The sequence below is a fragment of the Miniopterus natalensis genome, chromosome 15 (assembly GCF_054644295.1).
Source record: "Miniopterus natalensis isolate mMinNat1 chromosome 15, mMinNat1.hap1, whole genome shotgun sequence".
Lineage (NCBI taxonomy): Eukaryota > Metazoa > Chordata > Mammalia > Chiroptera > Miniopteridae > Miniopterus > Miniopterus natalensis.
Window position 1 is genome coordinate 16,384,622 of NC_142095.1, and position 16,176 is coordinate 16,400,797.

General features: G+C 38.8%; 1 protein-coding gene across 1 annotated transcript in view; it reads right to left on the reverse strand.

Moving 5' to 3' along the window:
- Nucleotides 1–214: 214 nt before the first annotated feature.
- LOC107526361 (ubiquitin-conjugating enzyme E2 E2) overlaps nucleotides 215–16,176 on the reverse strand; it is a 213,024-nt gene continuing 197,062 nt past the window's right edge. Inside the window, exon 6 of the mRNA XM_087824921.1 lies at nucleotides 215–1,055. Coding sequence (XP_087681047.1) covers nucleotides 958–1,055 — 98 coding nt within the window. The 3' untranslated portion in view covers nucleotides 215–957. The remainder of the gene's footprint in view (nucleotides 1,056–16,176) is intronic.

The window sequence follows — 16,176 nt, forward strand, 5'->3', positions numbered from 1 at the left end:
TATGTAAAATGATAGTGACCTGAAACAACTACAAAATCATCAGGCTATTGACAGCTGGAGAAATTCCACATGCTAAGTGACTCAATTACAAAGAAATATTAAGAGGTGTGAGATGAAAAATACACTTGAATCTGTAATTGAATTAGATAAGCCTTGCTGCATGGAGGGCTATGCTGGTCACCAGGATACAAAGCAAATGCCGGGTTACCACAAGTGCATTTATCAGCCACAGTGATTTATTGAGTGCTTTAATAATACAAGTGTACATCAACTGATCCACAGTCAAAAGTGGCAGGTCCCTAGGAAATTTACAAGCACTTTAAGTAAATCAAAATACTTATTATTTTGTTCAATCCAACAGTCTTCTGTGTGGGGGACAGAAGGCTAGTGATAAACAGAGTCTCAGTAATGCACAGTGATTCTGATTGAAGCTTTTGTACAAAAACTTGTTCCCAGTAGCATGCACCCACCAATAAAGACTTCAGTACAAAAAATTAACCCTAAGCACTACATTTAAGTAGAAACGAGATATAATTCTGAATTTGTGTTTCCCCGAAGATCACATAAAAGAAAAAATCAAAATAAAACAAACAACAAAAAAAACAAAACCACACAGTAATACAAAGCTTTGTAAGAAAGCTCTTACTATTACAGATCCAACATTGTTTGCACTGAAAACAAAGTTCCCATCCACGTTGAGGTGGGAAAAAAAGAACCCAAATCTTTCAAGTTAATAGAAATTAAAGAGGGAATACAAGGGGGTGGGGGAGGAGAGCAAAGGAAAAGGGGAAAGAGGAAAGTGGGAGAAGGGGGAAGGATGACATACCATCACAAAATGGTTCAAAATTTAATAAAAATAAGAAAATAAGAACCGAGGTCCAGAGGGGTGGGTGGGGCTATTGATGCACTTGGTGAATGTGCTTGCACAGGTCCGGCGGGGGCGGCAGGTGCGGGCCCCTATGTGGCATACCGCTTGGTCCACTGTCTGGCCATTCGGTCATGCTCCGCTCTGTTGGTCATGTACTGTGTGGCAATGCTGCCTACCAGAGGGTCAGCTGGAAAGGAAGCAGAGTCAGGGGTCAGTAAATACCTCTTCCACTTTCAGAGTCAGGGGGAGAAGGAGTGTCTGGAAGGCTGGCTCTTGTGGGTTGGGGGTAGGATGTGGGGGTATGGTAGGAGCCGGCAAGGAGCAGGTGAGAAGCTGCTGCTCAAACCTGGAACAATGTCACTTTAACAATGACCTGCAAATAAGCTGCCACTGAAAGTGAACATTTCACACCAGCTGCTCCAAGAATCATCTACCGTGCTTTTCCTGATACCTCTTGTCACATTTCTGTACAAGTCTAATTCTCTCTCCCTGCCCCTACCACACACTTCTCACCTTCCTCCTTCCGTTGATTTCAAGTGGATATTTCATGGAGAAAACAAAGGTGGGCTGTGGAAGGGAAACTCCAGCAACCTTGATGAGAGCTCTCGGGAGGAGGTTCGGATAACCTGGCAGGCAGCTCTTTACTGGGGGTTATACCCAGGTGGTGGGAGCACTCATGCCCCTGGTGATCTGCTCTGAAAGAGCCTCAGCTCAACTCAATGAAGAAGCAGTGGTTAATGAGCCCCAATGACATGGGGTGGGGGAGATAGTCTACTTCTTCCTCCAAATATGGGAATACCAAAATCCACATAGCTCTTTACTATAAAAATACTGAGAGATGTTAATAATAGCGTATACTCACTGGTTTACCACGTCCTAACACTTTAACACAGTAATGTTATGAAACTCTGAGGGAGCTGACACATGAGGAAACTGAAGCACAAGGAGGGTAAGTCACTTTTGGAAGCTGAGCAAGGGGTGGAGCAGGGCTCTTAACTACAGGCTTCTTGGAAGACAGTTCTCTACCCAAACAGGATCAACATCAAAAGAAAAAAGAAAAAAATCAAAGAAATTAAAAAAAAGTAGTTTAGGTTTCTGGAGATCCCAGAATCTACCCCTTTCCCTCCATTCTCTAATTTGACTCTTTCCCTGATTTAAAAAAAAAAGGGGGGGGAGGGGAAAAAGGTATTGTTAACATTTTGACTTATATCTTCCCAGACTTCTTTTCTAAATATAAAATTAAAAAAAGGTTAAGCTATAGTTTGTTTTTGTAATCTTTTGCTTTAAAAAAAACACCACTCTATGGTGAATAACTTTGTATCAATAATTATAGACCTAGTTCATCATTTAAACAGTCATCTGAATTAACAACCAATTCCCTATTTAGAGACAGTTGGATTCTTTCCAATTTTTTGGCTTATAAACCATGCTGTGAAGAACACTACTGTGCATGAATCTTTGCAAACTTATGCAACTTTTTTTTTTTTTTTTAAATGTCTTTATTGATTTCAGGGAGAGGGAAAGAGAGAGAGAAACATCAATGATGAGAGAGTCATTGATCGGCTGCCTCCTGCACGCCCCCTGCTGGGGATCGAGCCCACAACCTGGGCATGTGCCCTGACCGGAATCGAACCCCGATCGCCTGGATCCTAGGTCGATGCTCAACCTCTGAGCCACGCCGGCCGAGCTTATGCAACTCTTAAGTCTGTTTAAAGTATAGGTGAAGAAATAAAAGTATAAAACAAAGAAACTTTATCATGTTATTAATCAAATAGTTCTTAATGCTAAAATTTTTTACTGAATAGAAGAAAGTTAAGACTTTAAGCTGAAACTATGCAATGTAAGTGTAGCCAATGACTATCACAGTGGATTTAATGGAGTAAGACACTTTTTGTGTAGTGTATTTATAATTATGACCCCTAAGTAAGGTGGAAACTTGTTATAGGATTTTGTATTTCATGGCTACAGGCACGTTATATAAAATGACAATCTCTAAACATAGATTAGTCGACATCATTTCTTTCTAAAAAAGAAGGAAAATTTCCCATCATTTTGGGTTTCTAGATTACTACTTTCCCAAGTCTTAATCAATCTTTAAGATTATCACCAATCAGTCTTCCTCCTCTTTACTAAAGAAAAACCAGAAAGTTCATCAGTGGAAATTGATATGTAAGTCTCCTACAATTTCTGCCAAGGCCATAAGTGCACATGCCAAGGTTATCAAAGACCCAGTAAAGCCCACGGAGGTCAAGCCCAAGGTCCCGAAGCTCAATTGACTTGCCTACATCGCTCACCCCAAGCACAAGAAACATGTTCATGCCCACATTGCCAAGGGTCTCAGGCTCTGCCAGCCAAAGGCCAAGGCCAAAGCTTAAATGAAGGCTCAGGCTGTGACTATAGATCTGGCTCAGCCTCCCCAAGGTGCCCAGGCCCCCATGAAGGGTCTTTCTACTGCAGATACTAATACTGAAAGAAAAGGACTTGGAAATAACCAATGGCTACCGGCAGACAAAGCAGCACATCCAATGATCGTTTGAAGCAGCAAATTAATGTAAAAATATTAGCAATAAAAATGTCTGCTTCTTAAATATTCAGAAAGCATTTATTTTCTTTCAGCACTGCGCACAGCTGCAGTTGGTGGAAATGCTTCAGTGACACTGTACCGTCACTAAGTCCAGGAGTTGAGGCGGTAAGGCTTTATCTTTGACACCATTAGAGAAGGAAAGCTTAATGATCTGAGAGCAAGTCTCCACTAAGAGTAACCCACACTGACACAGACATCCAAAAACACTCATGCTTTCATCAGGAGAAAAGATCTATTTAAGTATTGCAAACGTGCTGTGCAAAGGAGCTACCTAGCAGCTGGCAGTGCTAAGAAGTCACACTGCTATATCATAATGACAAACTTTAAAAACATATTACATTTTTATTAATAATGTTATTCTACTTAAATTCTTAAAATAAAATTTCATACTTATTCTTGTATCTCAGCAGATCATTTTATTATGGGGACATTCATCCTTGCCTTAGGCTGTTCATTGATTTTAATGCTGGCTCTTCAGTATTCAGCCAAAATAAATTCAGTGTCTCTTCAATGACAATACTATTTATCTACTTTGTGTAGAGGAAATATTTTCTCCCAGTCTATCATTTATCCTTTAACCAAGTTTATGATGTCCTTGCCATGTATAAGTTTCAAAATTTTAAGTAGTTAAACAAGTCAATCTTTCCTTACATTTTCTGATTTGATGTCATGCTTATTTATAAAGGTCCTCTCCATTCACTCTAGTACAATATTCTCCTGTATTTACATATAGCTACTGTTATGTGCAATGATAGCTTTATCATACAGAAGGTTCCTATACATATCTGGACCTGATTCTTAACTTGACATTCTTTCAAAAGGTTAATCTGTCTTTTGCATTATTTGTTCCTCCAGTTTTTCTCACTATAGCTTTAGTTTGTTTTGGTATCTCGTAGGGTAAGTTCCTGCCCTTCCCCATTCCTTTCATTCACTACAATTTTATTTGGAGAACCCTAATCTTGAGGCGGTTAATTAAGACTTGGAGCAATTAAAGCTATTTCACCCCAGGGTTACAGGAATCTCATGTCTCTTTGAAAGACATTATCAAGATTTAGGAAATCTGAATTCCTCTGGGTTTACTAATTAAAAATCAAGTGAGTAGGACAAAGTTAAGGTTTTTACATTTTAGAATGTAGGGAAACCTAATTAATTATAGGCCTAACCCAAAGCAGAAAGATCCTGAAAACACACACACAAACACACACATGCACATATATGGTACATACATAATATATGTAAAATATAATATATATGTGTCTATATATATCTAAAGTAATTTAGGGAGAAAATGATCATGTCCACAATTTAAACCAAATGATGGACATTATGAAACTAGATTTAAATTTGAGAATTCTAAATAAAACTGCATATAAGTCTAGCAAGATAAGCTGTTACTCCAGAATTAGTAACTGGTGACGCTAAAAGAGGTATCGAGTACCTCAAATTCTAAAAAGACATTAATACCTCCTCAAGGCTTATTAAGAAAAGATGAGCTAGCTCTGACAGCCCAGAAGTTGGTCACAAAATATGGAAAAGGAGAGAAAGTTTTGTGGGAACACTGAGTTCCCACCCATGGAGTGTGGAGTGTGTGGCAGTGAAGTTTCCCTGACTCCCGTTCTCCCACCAACATCAAAACGGGGAAAGGACAACTTTTTCCTCTCCAAACTATGTGAGGTGGTTACCAAGAGACTCCCTAGGGTGCCTGCAAGGAGACTCAAGTGTCTTTCCTGCTGGAGATTTAAACTAGATATGAACTGCTTAGGCAGCTGACCTGCTGATTTACCCCTTGACACTGAATAGAGAGAGAGCATCAAAGAAGCAGTCTATCCTACTATCAGTGTCCTATCAAGAAGGCAGCTTCCCGGGGAGGAACCCAGGAGCTAAGAGGCTCTCAGGAGAATGCTGTGTGAGAGAGGCAATGGTATTCTTGAGCCAGCTGGCTGGCCAGTTTTGAAATTTTTAGGAATTTAAACACAGCCATTATTAAAATTTAATTATGTAAAGTTACAATGAAATACTTTATAAAAAGGTAATAAATACTTAAAATTCATTTCTTAATTATTTATTATTATTAACCCTCATAGTTTTTTTTAAATGTCTACTTTATCCCGACGGTAGAAAGCAATAGTGTGCCGCAGTGCATCCTGCCCCAGTTATGCACTCAGTGAGGTCGTGTACGGAGCCTGAAATCGGCAAATGCTACAAATTAGGATTTGACTTATTGTTCTGCTGCCTGCAGGTGAGAAAGTGATGGAAAATGATAATAGAGCAGGTTAAACTAAAAAATGTATCACGTCTAGAGTCCTTACGTTATGAACAGCGTAACAACTGAAGAATCTATTCTTCCAGTATTCAGAGCTATTATCTCACTCAGCAAAGAAGTTGCTGATGATACTGACTAACAAGGGAAGTTCCAACATCTTTCTTCTTTGTTTTACTTTTGTCTTAGCTCTTAATTTAAATGAAAATACCCTCTAACATTCATGTTAAAACCACACTCATTTGTCAGCTGCAGCCATAAGCTAGATACACATAAGTTTTTGGCAAAACTCACTGAAAGTTTTCTGGGAGAGTTAAGTGGCTCTATGGAATTTGTATTAAAGAGTACCACGTATTTTGTGTACTATACATCAGTAAAATGTATAATAAATTTATGTATGTGCATATGCACATATCACCACCCCACACATGCCCCCAGACAGTACTAAACATTTCCTAGTATGCCACCGGGGAAGGGGTTAGTCAAGGAGGTTGTGTCTTCCACAACTGGGAACTGGAAAGTGAACTCTCCATATTAACCAATGTGAAGCAGCATTTTGACACCTGTTACCCAGGAGGCATGGAATGCAAGATGTTACTTGCCAAAGAAGTGGGGAGGACGGTAACCATGAGAAATTAGATAAAGGGATATTGTTCTCATCCATTATCTAGTCCCTACTGCTTAGAAGTTAGGCCTTGAAAAGGGAGAGAAAGGAGGAAATTAAAGTCAGGTGTCAGATGGGAATTTAAAAAATCGACCATGTCAATGGAGGTGGGGGGAGGGAACATCTGTAATACTTTCAACAATAAAGATAAATTTTTTAAAAAAGTTCTTATCACAAGAATTTTTTTTTGGTAATGAGATGAGGTGATGTTAACTAAACTTATTTGGTAATCACTTTGCAATATATGTATGCCCAAGTCTCATGGTGTACACCTTAAACTTACAGAGTGTTGTATGTCAATTATATCTCAATAAAACTGAAAGAAAAAATTAAAAATAAAGTTTTAAAAAAGTTCAACCCCTCAAAAAATAAAAAAATGGACCATGTTGATCTTCTCATAACTGAAAGCAACCTGAATGCTATGAGATCTGCTAAATACTGTTAAGGGACAGAAAAACAAGATTCAACAAAATACGGCCTAAGGCAGCGACTGGAGAAAATTAAAATCATTCCATATTAATGCCCCCTGAGTTGAGACCACTCAATAAACAATAAAAACACATTGGCTATAACCTAAAGTATACTGTTGATCAAATATTTTTAAAATTTAAAAACTCATCCTATGTCTACATAGCAGTGCTATGAACATTAAATCAATGTGTGTCTTTAAACATAAAGCAATCTGTTAGAATAAACTCATCTGAAGAACAGCACAGATGGTGCATTCCCACTGAGAAGCTATTGGATTGCAATTCCAGGCTTAGTTAAGCAATAATTTCTAATGAACTCAGAAAATATACTTACATTGGAGGACTTAAGATATCAGAGATTCACAGATTACTTTTCCCAAAATACCACTGCTAAAAGCTGTGGCTGCTGTGGGAAGGAAAGGGTCAAAGATGCCAAGACATTAAAGCTAGATTTTTTTAAAAGCAGCTTTATTGAGGTATAATTCACATACTATTCAATTTACCTATTTGATATGCACACTCCAGTGGTTTCTGGTACATTCACAAAGTTATGAAACCACCCCCGTAATCTATTTTAAAATATTCTCATCATCCCCGAAAGAAACCTTGTGTCCACTAGCAGCCACTCCCCATCCCCCCAAATCCTCCAGCCCTAGCTATCCAGTAATTTACTTTCTGTCTCTATATATTTGCCTATTCTGGACATTTCATACAAATGGAACCATACAACATGTGGTCTTTTGTGACTGGCTTCTTTCCCTGAGCATTTCGAGGTTCACCCATGTTGTAGCATGCATCAGTACTTCATTCCTTTTCAGTGCCAAACAATGTTCTATTGTATGAGCAGATATTATGTTAATCCATTCATCAGCTGATGGACATGTGGGTTGTCTTCACTTTCTTGCTGTTATGAATGATGCTGCTATGAACACTTGTGTACCAGTTTTGCATGGACAGGTTTTCACTTCTCTTGGGTCTTTATTTAGGAGTGGAGCTGCTTGATCATATGGTAGCTCTATGCTTGACCATGAGAGGAACTGCCAAAGTGCTGTCCAAAGAGGCGGCACCTCTTTATACCCCCTAGCAATGTGTAAGGGTTCCAAACACTCACATCCTCACAACACGTGTTACCTAATGATGCTGATTGTAGAGAGAAGAGTTTATGCCTCATTGGCCTATACACACCAGGTATCCAGGTTTTTTTTGTTTTTCAAATATAAGGTATTCTCTACTAGTATTTGTTCCTGCCAACTATGGAAAATAATTCTCTTACTGGAATATCTTTCTCCTGGTGTCTGGCTGTAAGACCAAAAGTTATCCTGGTCTTCTTCCCTCTACTTCCAGCCCTGACTGAAGTAAAATGGCAACAATCGAACAAGTCTTGTTTGTAATGCACACCTTTTCTTCAAAAAAAATAAATTTTTTATTCCACAGTTCTCAAACGTAGTCCATACACTACAAACTAGTGTTCTAATACATCAACTTCCCCTCAAATAGTCTTTGTGGTCCACACCCCTACTCAGTCGCTAGGAGTGGGACAGGAGACGGGTTGAGAACAGGTGGGATACAGCAGCTGCGCCTTAGACATCACGCGTGTCCAGTCTCACTGCGCCTGGGAATCTGGACGCAAGTCCAGTGATACTAAATCACCCAGATGGGAGCCAGAGCTGGACGAGAACCTCCGTGGTTTCCGCTCACCACATCATTCTGTCTGCCTTTCAGTACTGAAAATCTGTGGCTGAGGCAGCCTGGTGAGTCATATGGATGCTGTCCCTGCTGAGGAATGACTTTCCACCGAAGGTGTGGGCCTTGATGTGGGCTGAGGCCTTGCTCCTATCCTCTCTTCAGAAAGGGATGCTGCTGAATCCTCTGTTGAACCCAACTGTTATCAAGGAGGACACCGAGCACTCTGCCTGCTAACCCGCCCCCTCCTTGAGGGCAGGCAGCGTCTCTTTTTCAGTCCTGTATCACAAAGCCAGCCGAGTGTCTGTGGCACTGTAGATGGCCATTCAGTAAGTGTTTAATAAATGAGTGAATGAGTAATCAGACCCATTGGTCAGGATGGAATTTAGTTTGTAGATGGTTTCAGGTTCCTGGGCTGGGCATCCTTTCTCCTTCCCATGCTTGAGCCTAAATGACATTTACACCCATAGTGTCAGCAGCCCTCCTCGTCACTGACTTGAGATGGGAAGCATCTGGCAGCCCCAGTGACATTTTTGTGTGTATGATTTAATATTTAGCTATATCTGCTTTAAGCCTAAAGAAGAGGATACGATCTATTTCCTAAAAGTGACTTCTTGCTTTGTCTTCAAGCTTCCCTGCTATCTTCTTCTTTTAGTCCTTGAAAGTTTCAATCTTTATAATTTAGAAAGATTGTTACATTTAATACATATTCAGCAGTTTCCTGTTTTAGTTCAGATATCATACCTGAACTTGAACCTACTGTTGTTTTAACCCCTTGGGCAACATGGTTCACCACCAGACCAAACTTTGTCCATATACCGCTTCCCCCTACTTCTGCTTTAGCCAAGTGAGCACGTCTATTTCTACATTCAAACTCTTACAGGTGAAGAACCATGTCCAAATAAATTCTAACATATCATAGGTGGTAAATTGTGAACCTGGCTTTCCATTTTTCTTCCTGCTAGCAGAAAATGAGAGATGGCTTAGTGGAGTGACAGTACTGTTCACCCACTGGTACCATGAACTGACTAAACAATATTCACTAGTCTTCAAATGCACCCTTCTTGTTTACCAAGATTGGCCTGGACATTTGCGGGAGACCAGGCACAGCCAAATTCACAGTCACTGGTGATGCTGTCATAGGTTCGGAAACCCAGTCCTGGGGATTCTGACTCCCAACCAGTCCTTCGCCCCTGCACTCTTCTTCCAGTTCATGGTCTCTGTCATCTCTTACCCAGACCATCCAAATGCTCTGAATGTCTCCCTGTCTTCATTCTCTCCACTCTCAGATGAACTAAGCTTTTCAGTCTCTAAAGACACTAACCTGGTCATGCAAGGTCCAAGGTTCCTCTCTCAAAACCTTCTATTCCCCCCTCACTCCCAGATCCCCAGTGAAAAAGGCCACCTATGCATAAAGATACATTTTTGCCAATAACCTGCCTAACATTTCAGATGCTTTTCCCCATTAAATTATTTTTTCAATACCCTAATCATACTTTATCTTCAACAGGGGCTGTTCTAAAGTTCTGCCCTCCTCTTTAGTTCTTACTGTTAATGGAGGAAAGAGAAGTTTTCAAAAGAGGCAAACGTGTTAGTGTGGGAGAACACTGTAACACAGAAATGAAAATGCTTATGAAAAACTTTATGCTCACTAAGTGTACAGTGCTGGCATTAAAATTATGCCCTATCAGTGCAAACTGGTTTCCATCCTCACAGCCTCATGAGCAACAACTCTTGATGGCTGGGTCAGCCTACACTGTCATTCTAGCCTTCCCCAGGGAGACCAACCTCTGAGGAAGAAAATGGAAGCCGCTGACCTCATGAGGAGCCCTTAAAACACAGAGGAGGAAAGAAAAGAGGTGGCTAAAGCACATGCCGAAGTAACCTGCATACATATTATTAACTCCTTTAAAATAATGCAGAACTATTTAGGCAGGATCATCTCATCTCGTGGGGGGGGGGGGATCAAACTGTGCATTGTGGAATTTTTCTAATCAGCATTTTAAACCTTTTCAGAGTTAAGCCAACTTCCCTCTGGCCAGATGGCCCCTATAACCTCCCTAGGGTGGAAATCCCAACCCTCTGCTTCCTGCTGCTTCCCTAAGTAGGTCTTTGATTACTCTTAACAAGCCCTGTGGCACTTGTCTCTATAACCTGTTGACCTTTCTTACCTTAACACTTCTCAGCACAGCTGCAAGCCCCTCTCACTTAAAAGAAAGAAAGAAAAAAAAAGGCCAGGCCTACTTTGGGACAGGACATATATCAAAACTCTTCAAATTTCTCACTCATCACAAGAGTGTAGTAATTCCAAGTTGGCTTCTCTCTGATTGCACAGAACTTTGTGCAGTAGGGGAAACCCAGCTTGTACCTGGTAGCCTCCCTCCCCATTTGGCTAATTCCCTGGCACACTTCCCTTCCCGATGATGCAGAGCTCTCTCCGAGAGGAAATGTTCATATACGTGATCCTAATGTGACTATCACCTAATATACCATCTTTTCCAGATGTACATTTTCAAAGGGAACTATGAGACCACACCTGGCACAAATAAATTAAACTACCACAATGTTTGGAACAAAATAATATGTGTATAATTTAGTTCTGCTTTGTGACTAGGAGAACTTCTGGGTTCTTCAAATCACGTAGCTGGAAGCCACAATGCACTCTGCCACACGTACCCAGTACAGTGTCAGACACACAACCATTATCTTTCCCACCCCCTACTCCTAAGCCTGGTTTTGATTATTACCTTCCATGTAGCCAGCTCTGCTGGTCATTCTTCATGGAAATTTGACCCTCATTGACGCTTTAGCTTTTCAAATGACATTTTAACATCCATATTATACTACCTCAATTCTTTCTCCAAGATACATCATTAAAAGTGAGAAAGTAGGTTGTAGAAAGCTGGCTTCTTGGCTGTGATCATGCATACCATCAATGGGTGGTAGGGACAATGCTTTCTACCTGTGGATGATGCTGACAGAAGCTCACCTACAGGGACTTGAACCTACCACTATATTTATTCAAGACTGGTCAAACCATGTTTTATGTTTTACTTTTCTTTTTCTTTTAAATTAAAGGCACTCTTGATTCAGCATGAAATGGGACATGCTGAGGCCCTAACTTTTAAATGCTTGTGTGGTGGGCACAGCCACAGGTTCCCAGATGCAGTGCTTCCCTGGGAGTCTTTTTTGGAAGCTAGATTTTGGTGTTAAAATTGAATCTGGTAACAAGCACTAAATTACACAACCATACTGAAATTCTAAGATAGTTATTTTTACAACAGCCTTATAAAACTTAATTTACCCCCTTGTCCTGAGAGATTTAATGAATGCTTAAAACAGTTCCACCTATTTCCCTGTAATTGGCTACATTTATTTCTAGTGTAAATATGCTGACTAGATTTGCATAGTGATTATATGTCTAGAGTTGTTTTTTTGGGGGGGGGTGGAGAAAGAGGCAATGAACAGACTACCCCTAAATGAGAATGTGCTCACATCTGCATGAACAATTATATTTTCACTTGCAAATTAGTTACCCTTTGTACCTATGTTTTCCTTGTTAACCATTCTTCACACACACACACACACACACAGTGATTGTTCTCAGGAATGATAATTTTAAAAATATACTTTTTTTGGTAAGATTAAATCAACTGTCTAGACCTGTCAAGTTTTGCTCCATTTAGTTAGAGGTCACAAAAACAAATTTTTGGCACTGACACATGCTATACTCTCTTTCTTAGGTCTAAGAAAAAACCAAAAATGTGCAGCCCTAAGGAAATTACACGCTCAATGACTGTTTGTGGTAAATGAAATTAATAGAATGACTGTCCCTTTTAATTTTATTTGCCAACATTTTACTTATAGAATACTTTTAGTGAGGATTATTGCTTACAGTGACCAATTTGAAATTTATTAAATTCTACAAAAAATGTTTATTCTTCCAGATAAAACACAAATTTAAAAGATTCAAAGAGAAAAATCATTAGAGAAAATAATATGACCTGCTCAGCATACCAGGAGAGACTTCCAGCTCCATATTAATAAATAGATAGAGGAGCAGGGGATCTTGACTGAGATTGATACTAAATAGTCTCTTAGCCTCTAAATGAGACCACACCCACTATTTGCATGAGCAATTGCTATATTTTCACTCCCAAATTAGTTCCAACAGGTACCTATAGATCTGTACATATTTAAATTACTCAGTCTAGGATAATTATAAAAGTCAGTAATAAATCAAAATAATATGGGAGAACTATTCCTATAAAGATAAAAGAATTAAGCATCAGCATTTAACTTCATTAGAGGTTATTTCTAATGTACATTCTGCCAAGCCACTGTGGTGTCAACTCATGTTAAATATTTTATCCAGATTTAAAAATTCTTAGTAGAGTGACAAGTAGAAATTGTGCTCTTAATTCAACACTGTACCAAAATAAATAAATAAATAAAAATAAAAGGAAGGATGCCGAAACTACTTATGGCAGGATAGACAGGGCCTGCCAGTATTAAACACAACTCTCTTATTTCTGGAAACAAGTAATTAAATTTTGTTTAAAACCGGAAATGAAAATTAGCTTAGTTAGTAATTTAAATCTAATTCTCATTTGTACTAGGTTCATGTCTCTAGTCTAGTCATATGTGATACTTGACACAGAAAGACCCCCAGGTAATCTAGTGGGGGTGACAGGTCATAGTTAAGGCTGATTACAAGGCAGTTAAAAACAGATTTTTAATGCATTCCATGTGAAATGGCTCTTTGGGATTGCCTGCCCCTGGGAGTGATGTTAATACTTAATAATCAAATGCACTTGGATTCTTTAAAAGGTGCATGGTTGTACTAAGAAGCCAACCCTCAATTTATAATCAAGTTATAAACCAAAATAAAAATGAATTAATTATTTCTCTAGGGGCAACATAAGAATAAAACTTTAGTGCTTAATTTCATTAGTTGGTTATTTTTAATCTGTCAAAACTAAAGTCCACGGAGTTCAATATGTTCAGCCCGTACCTACAGCAAATCATTCATTACATTATGCTGTGTTGAGACTTCAGTTTTCTGATGATTTATTTGACTGATCTAATTTATTTGGCTGATCTCATTAGGAAATGGTACTTAATAACCTATCATGGGAGCAAAGGTTGTCTATAAAAACTCAGCTTTAGCACTTGAACTAGTCAATAAATAACATTTAGATGAGCAGGTTTTAGCAAACGTAAGTGCTGAAACACGCAAACCAGAGTGCTCATATCGGACGGGCAACATCTAGCAGACAGATGCTAGGAAACTATGCTATATCCAGAAAGTTGGTGCACACCATCCCTCCCACCTACCTCCAATATACTACAAGTCAGATGAAGGATGAATTTCATAAATTAACCACAGGAGAGCCCACTTTAGGGAAAGTCTGCTGCTGAGCTGCTACCTTGAACCTTCTTTTCTTTGGAGACTGATTTCAGGATAGACCAAAGATTATCTGGACTCTCTTACTAGACTTGCTTTTAAATAACTCCCACACTCAAGCTTCAAACTGAAATCATATATGCATATACTTATAAATATGTGTGTGTACGTGTCTGCTGAGGTGCATAAAGTGCGGGACAAAGGAGGAGCAATAGTACAGCGAAATACTGTTCGCATACTTGCATTTATCTGGGCGTTCACACTATACTTACAGAATAAAAGACATTAAGTAATGTACTTTTGAGGTCCGAGAATGAATGTGCAGATCAGACGTGGCAAGTCTGAGACCAGCCCGAAGTCATGGTGAAGTATTTTGGTAACCAGGTTTTGTTAGGGCGTCAAGCTGCTAGTGGCTCTGGAGGACATATCTGATTAGGTGGAACCAACCCTTGCCCAGCTACTATTGTTGACATTCCTTTGATGAAACCATCTATAATATGACCTTCAAGGGATATCACCCCAGAGAATAACAATGAGAAATGCAGTAAGACAACCATTTTGACATGTTCCTCCCAGACACAGGCTGACCTAGTGTGTTGATGTCAAGAGAAACAAAAAGCTGGATTGACTTTCTAATGGAATTTGTCAGATCCCTATAAACTCCAAGGAAGGGTACTTAAGCCTCGTTTGTGGACAAGAGGGTAGAGAAATACAGTGACAGGGTAACTTGCTAATAAATAATTGAGAACTTACCTTTGAAAAACTTATGGATGAGGTCTGCTATGCTCTTTATCTTTGGAAAATTGAGTGAATGATTAGAAAGCTGAATCTCATCAATTGCATAGAGTACATTACTGATAGGTAAAGAAAGGAATATTTTTACATAACATATCAATTCTGTGTGCACTATTTCAGAATCATAAAATGTTAGCATTTGTTTTTAAATTATGTAGGGTTTCATGAGTTAATTTCAAATATGAATTTTGATGGTATAGAGGAAATGCTGCATTCCTGAGATACACATGCATAAGCCATGTAAGTGACATGAAGAATAAAATTCTAAACCGTAAGTTTGCATGACATATTTCAAGGGTGAATCTTTAACTTCTTACAAACTTAAAGTAATGCATATAATACTGGCTTAAATCTAGGATCAGCTGGTTCTTAACATTGACATAATTTCAAAAATTCTAATTTGCTTTCATGTTTATTTTTGCGTACTTTCGGATACAGCTTTTGAGAAAGCTGCTTCATGTCTAAAAAACTATTGTCAATGATGGAGAAAAACAGGAACGGACAGAGGCATTTAGAAAACCAAACCATTTTCTTCAGAAACAAATGTCCAATGTCCAATGGTTAATGTATAAACCACTTTACAATTTATGTCAGTTTATTCATGTAAATGGGAGATTAAAAATCACTGACCAAAACAAAAGTTCCATGGATATGGCTACCAGCATACTGAAGTACTTTGATAAAGAATTGAAAAAACTTATTAATATTGATTTGTGTTGGGAAACTGCTTTACTACAAGCCCGTAAGTTATGTGTCTTTGTAGTTATCCCTTTTCCACCCTAAAAAGTCACAAATACAGTTTATAATATCACTGATTCTTGATCTAGAATTCTGTTTTACTAAAGTATGACCAAAGGTTTCTATCATTCCATAAAAGGAAATGCAGAGCATTTTGGGCTATATTAACAATGGAAACATCTCAAGTAATTTATCAGTTTTATCTTACTTATATAGGCCATAGGCTAATTTTGATACACAAGAGAACACTCCTGAAATCATATTCAACTTTGACCCGTTAAGACCCTAGGGCAGATATAATCAAAGTGATTATGAATCAACAAGAAAATGTTTATTAAAATTGAGACAATAAGAAACTTTTCTTTAAATTTTTTACATGGAAAATACTAATACATTTTGAAAAATTCATTTTGCTATAGAATAACTGACTCTTATGGCAACACATAAATAATGCTAAGAGAAAGATACCCTACATTTGGGGAGTTAAAAGACTAGTGTAAAATAGCAGGGAATGGAGGCTGAAATACAGATGAAACAGAAAAGACCAGCTAATAGGAAAAGGGAGAGAGAAGGAGCAACCAAGGAGACACACACCGCAAGCTCGGTCTTGTACAGAAACATGTGCTGGTGCACTTCACTTTGCCACGGGCTCCAGCTCAGTGATTCTTAGCTAAGGATATACTTCAGGCTTGAGGGAGGAGCCAACT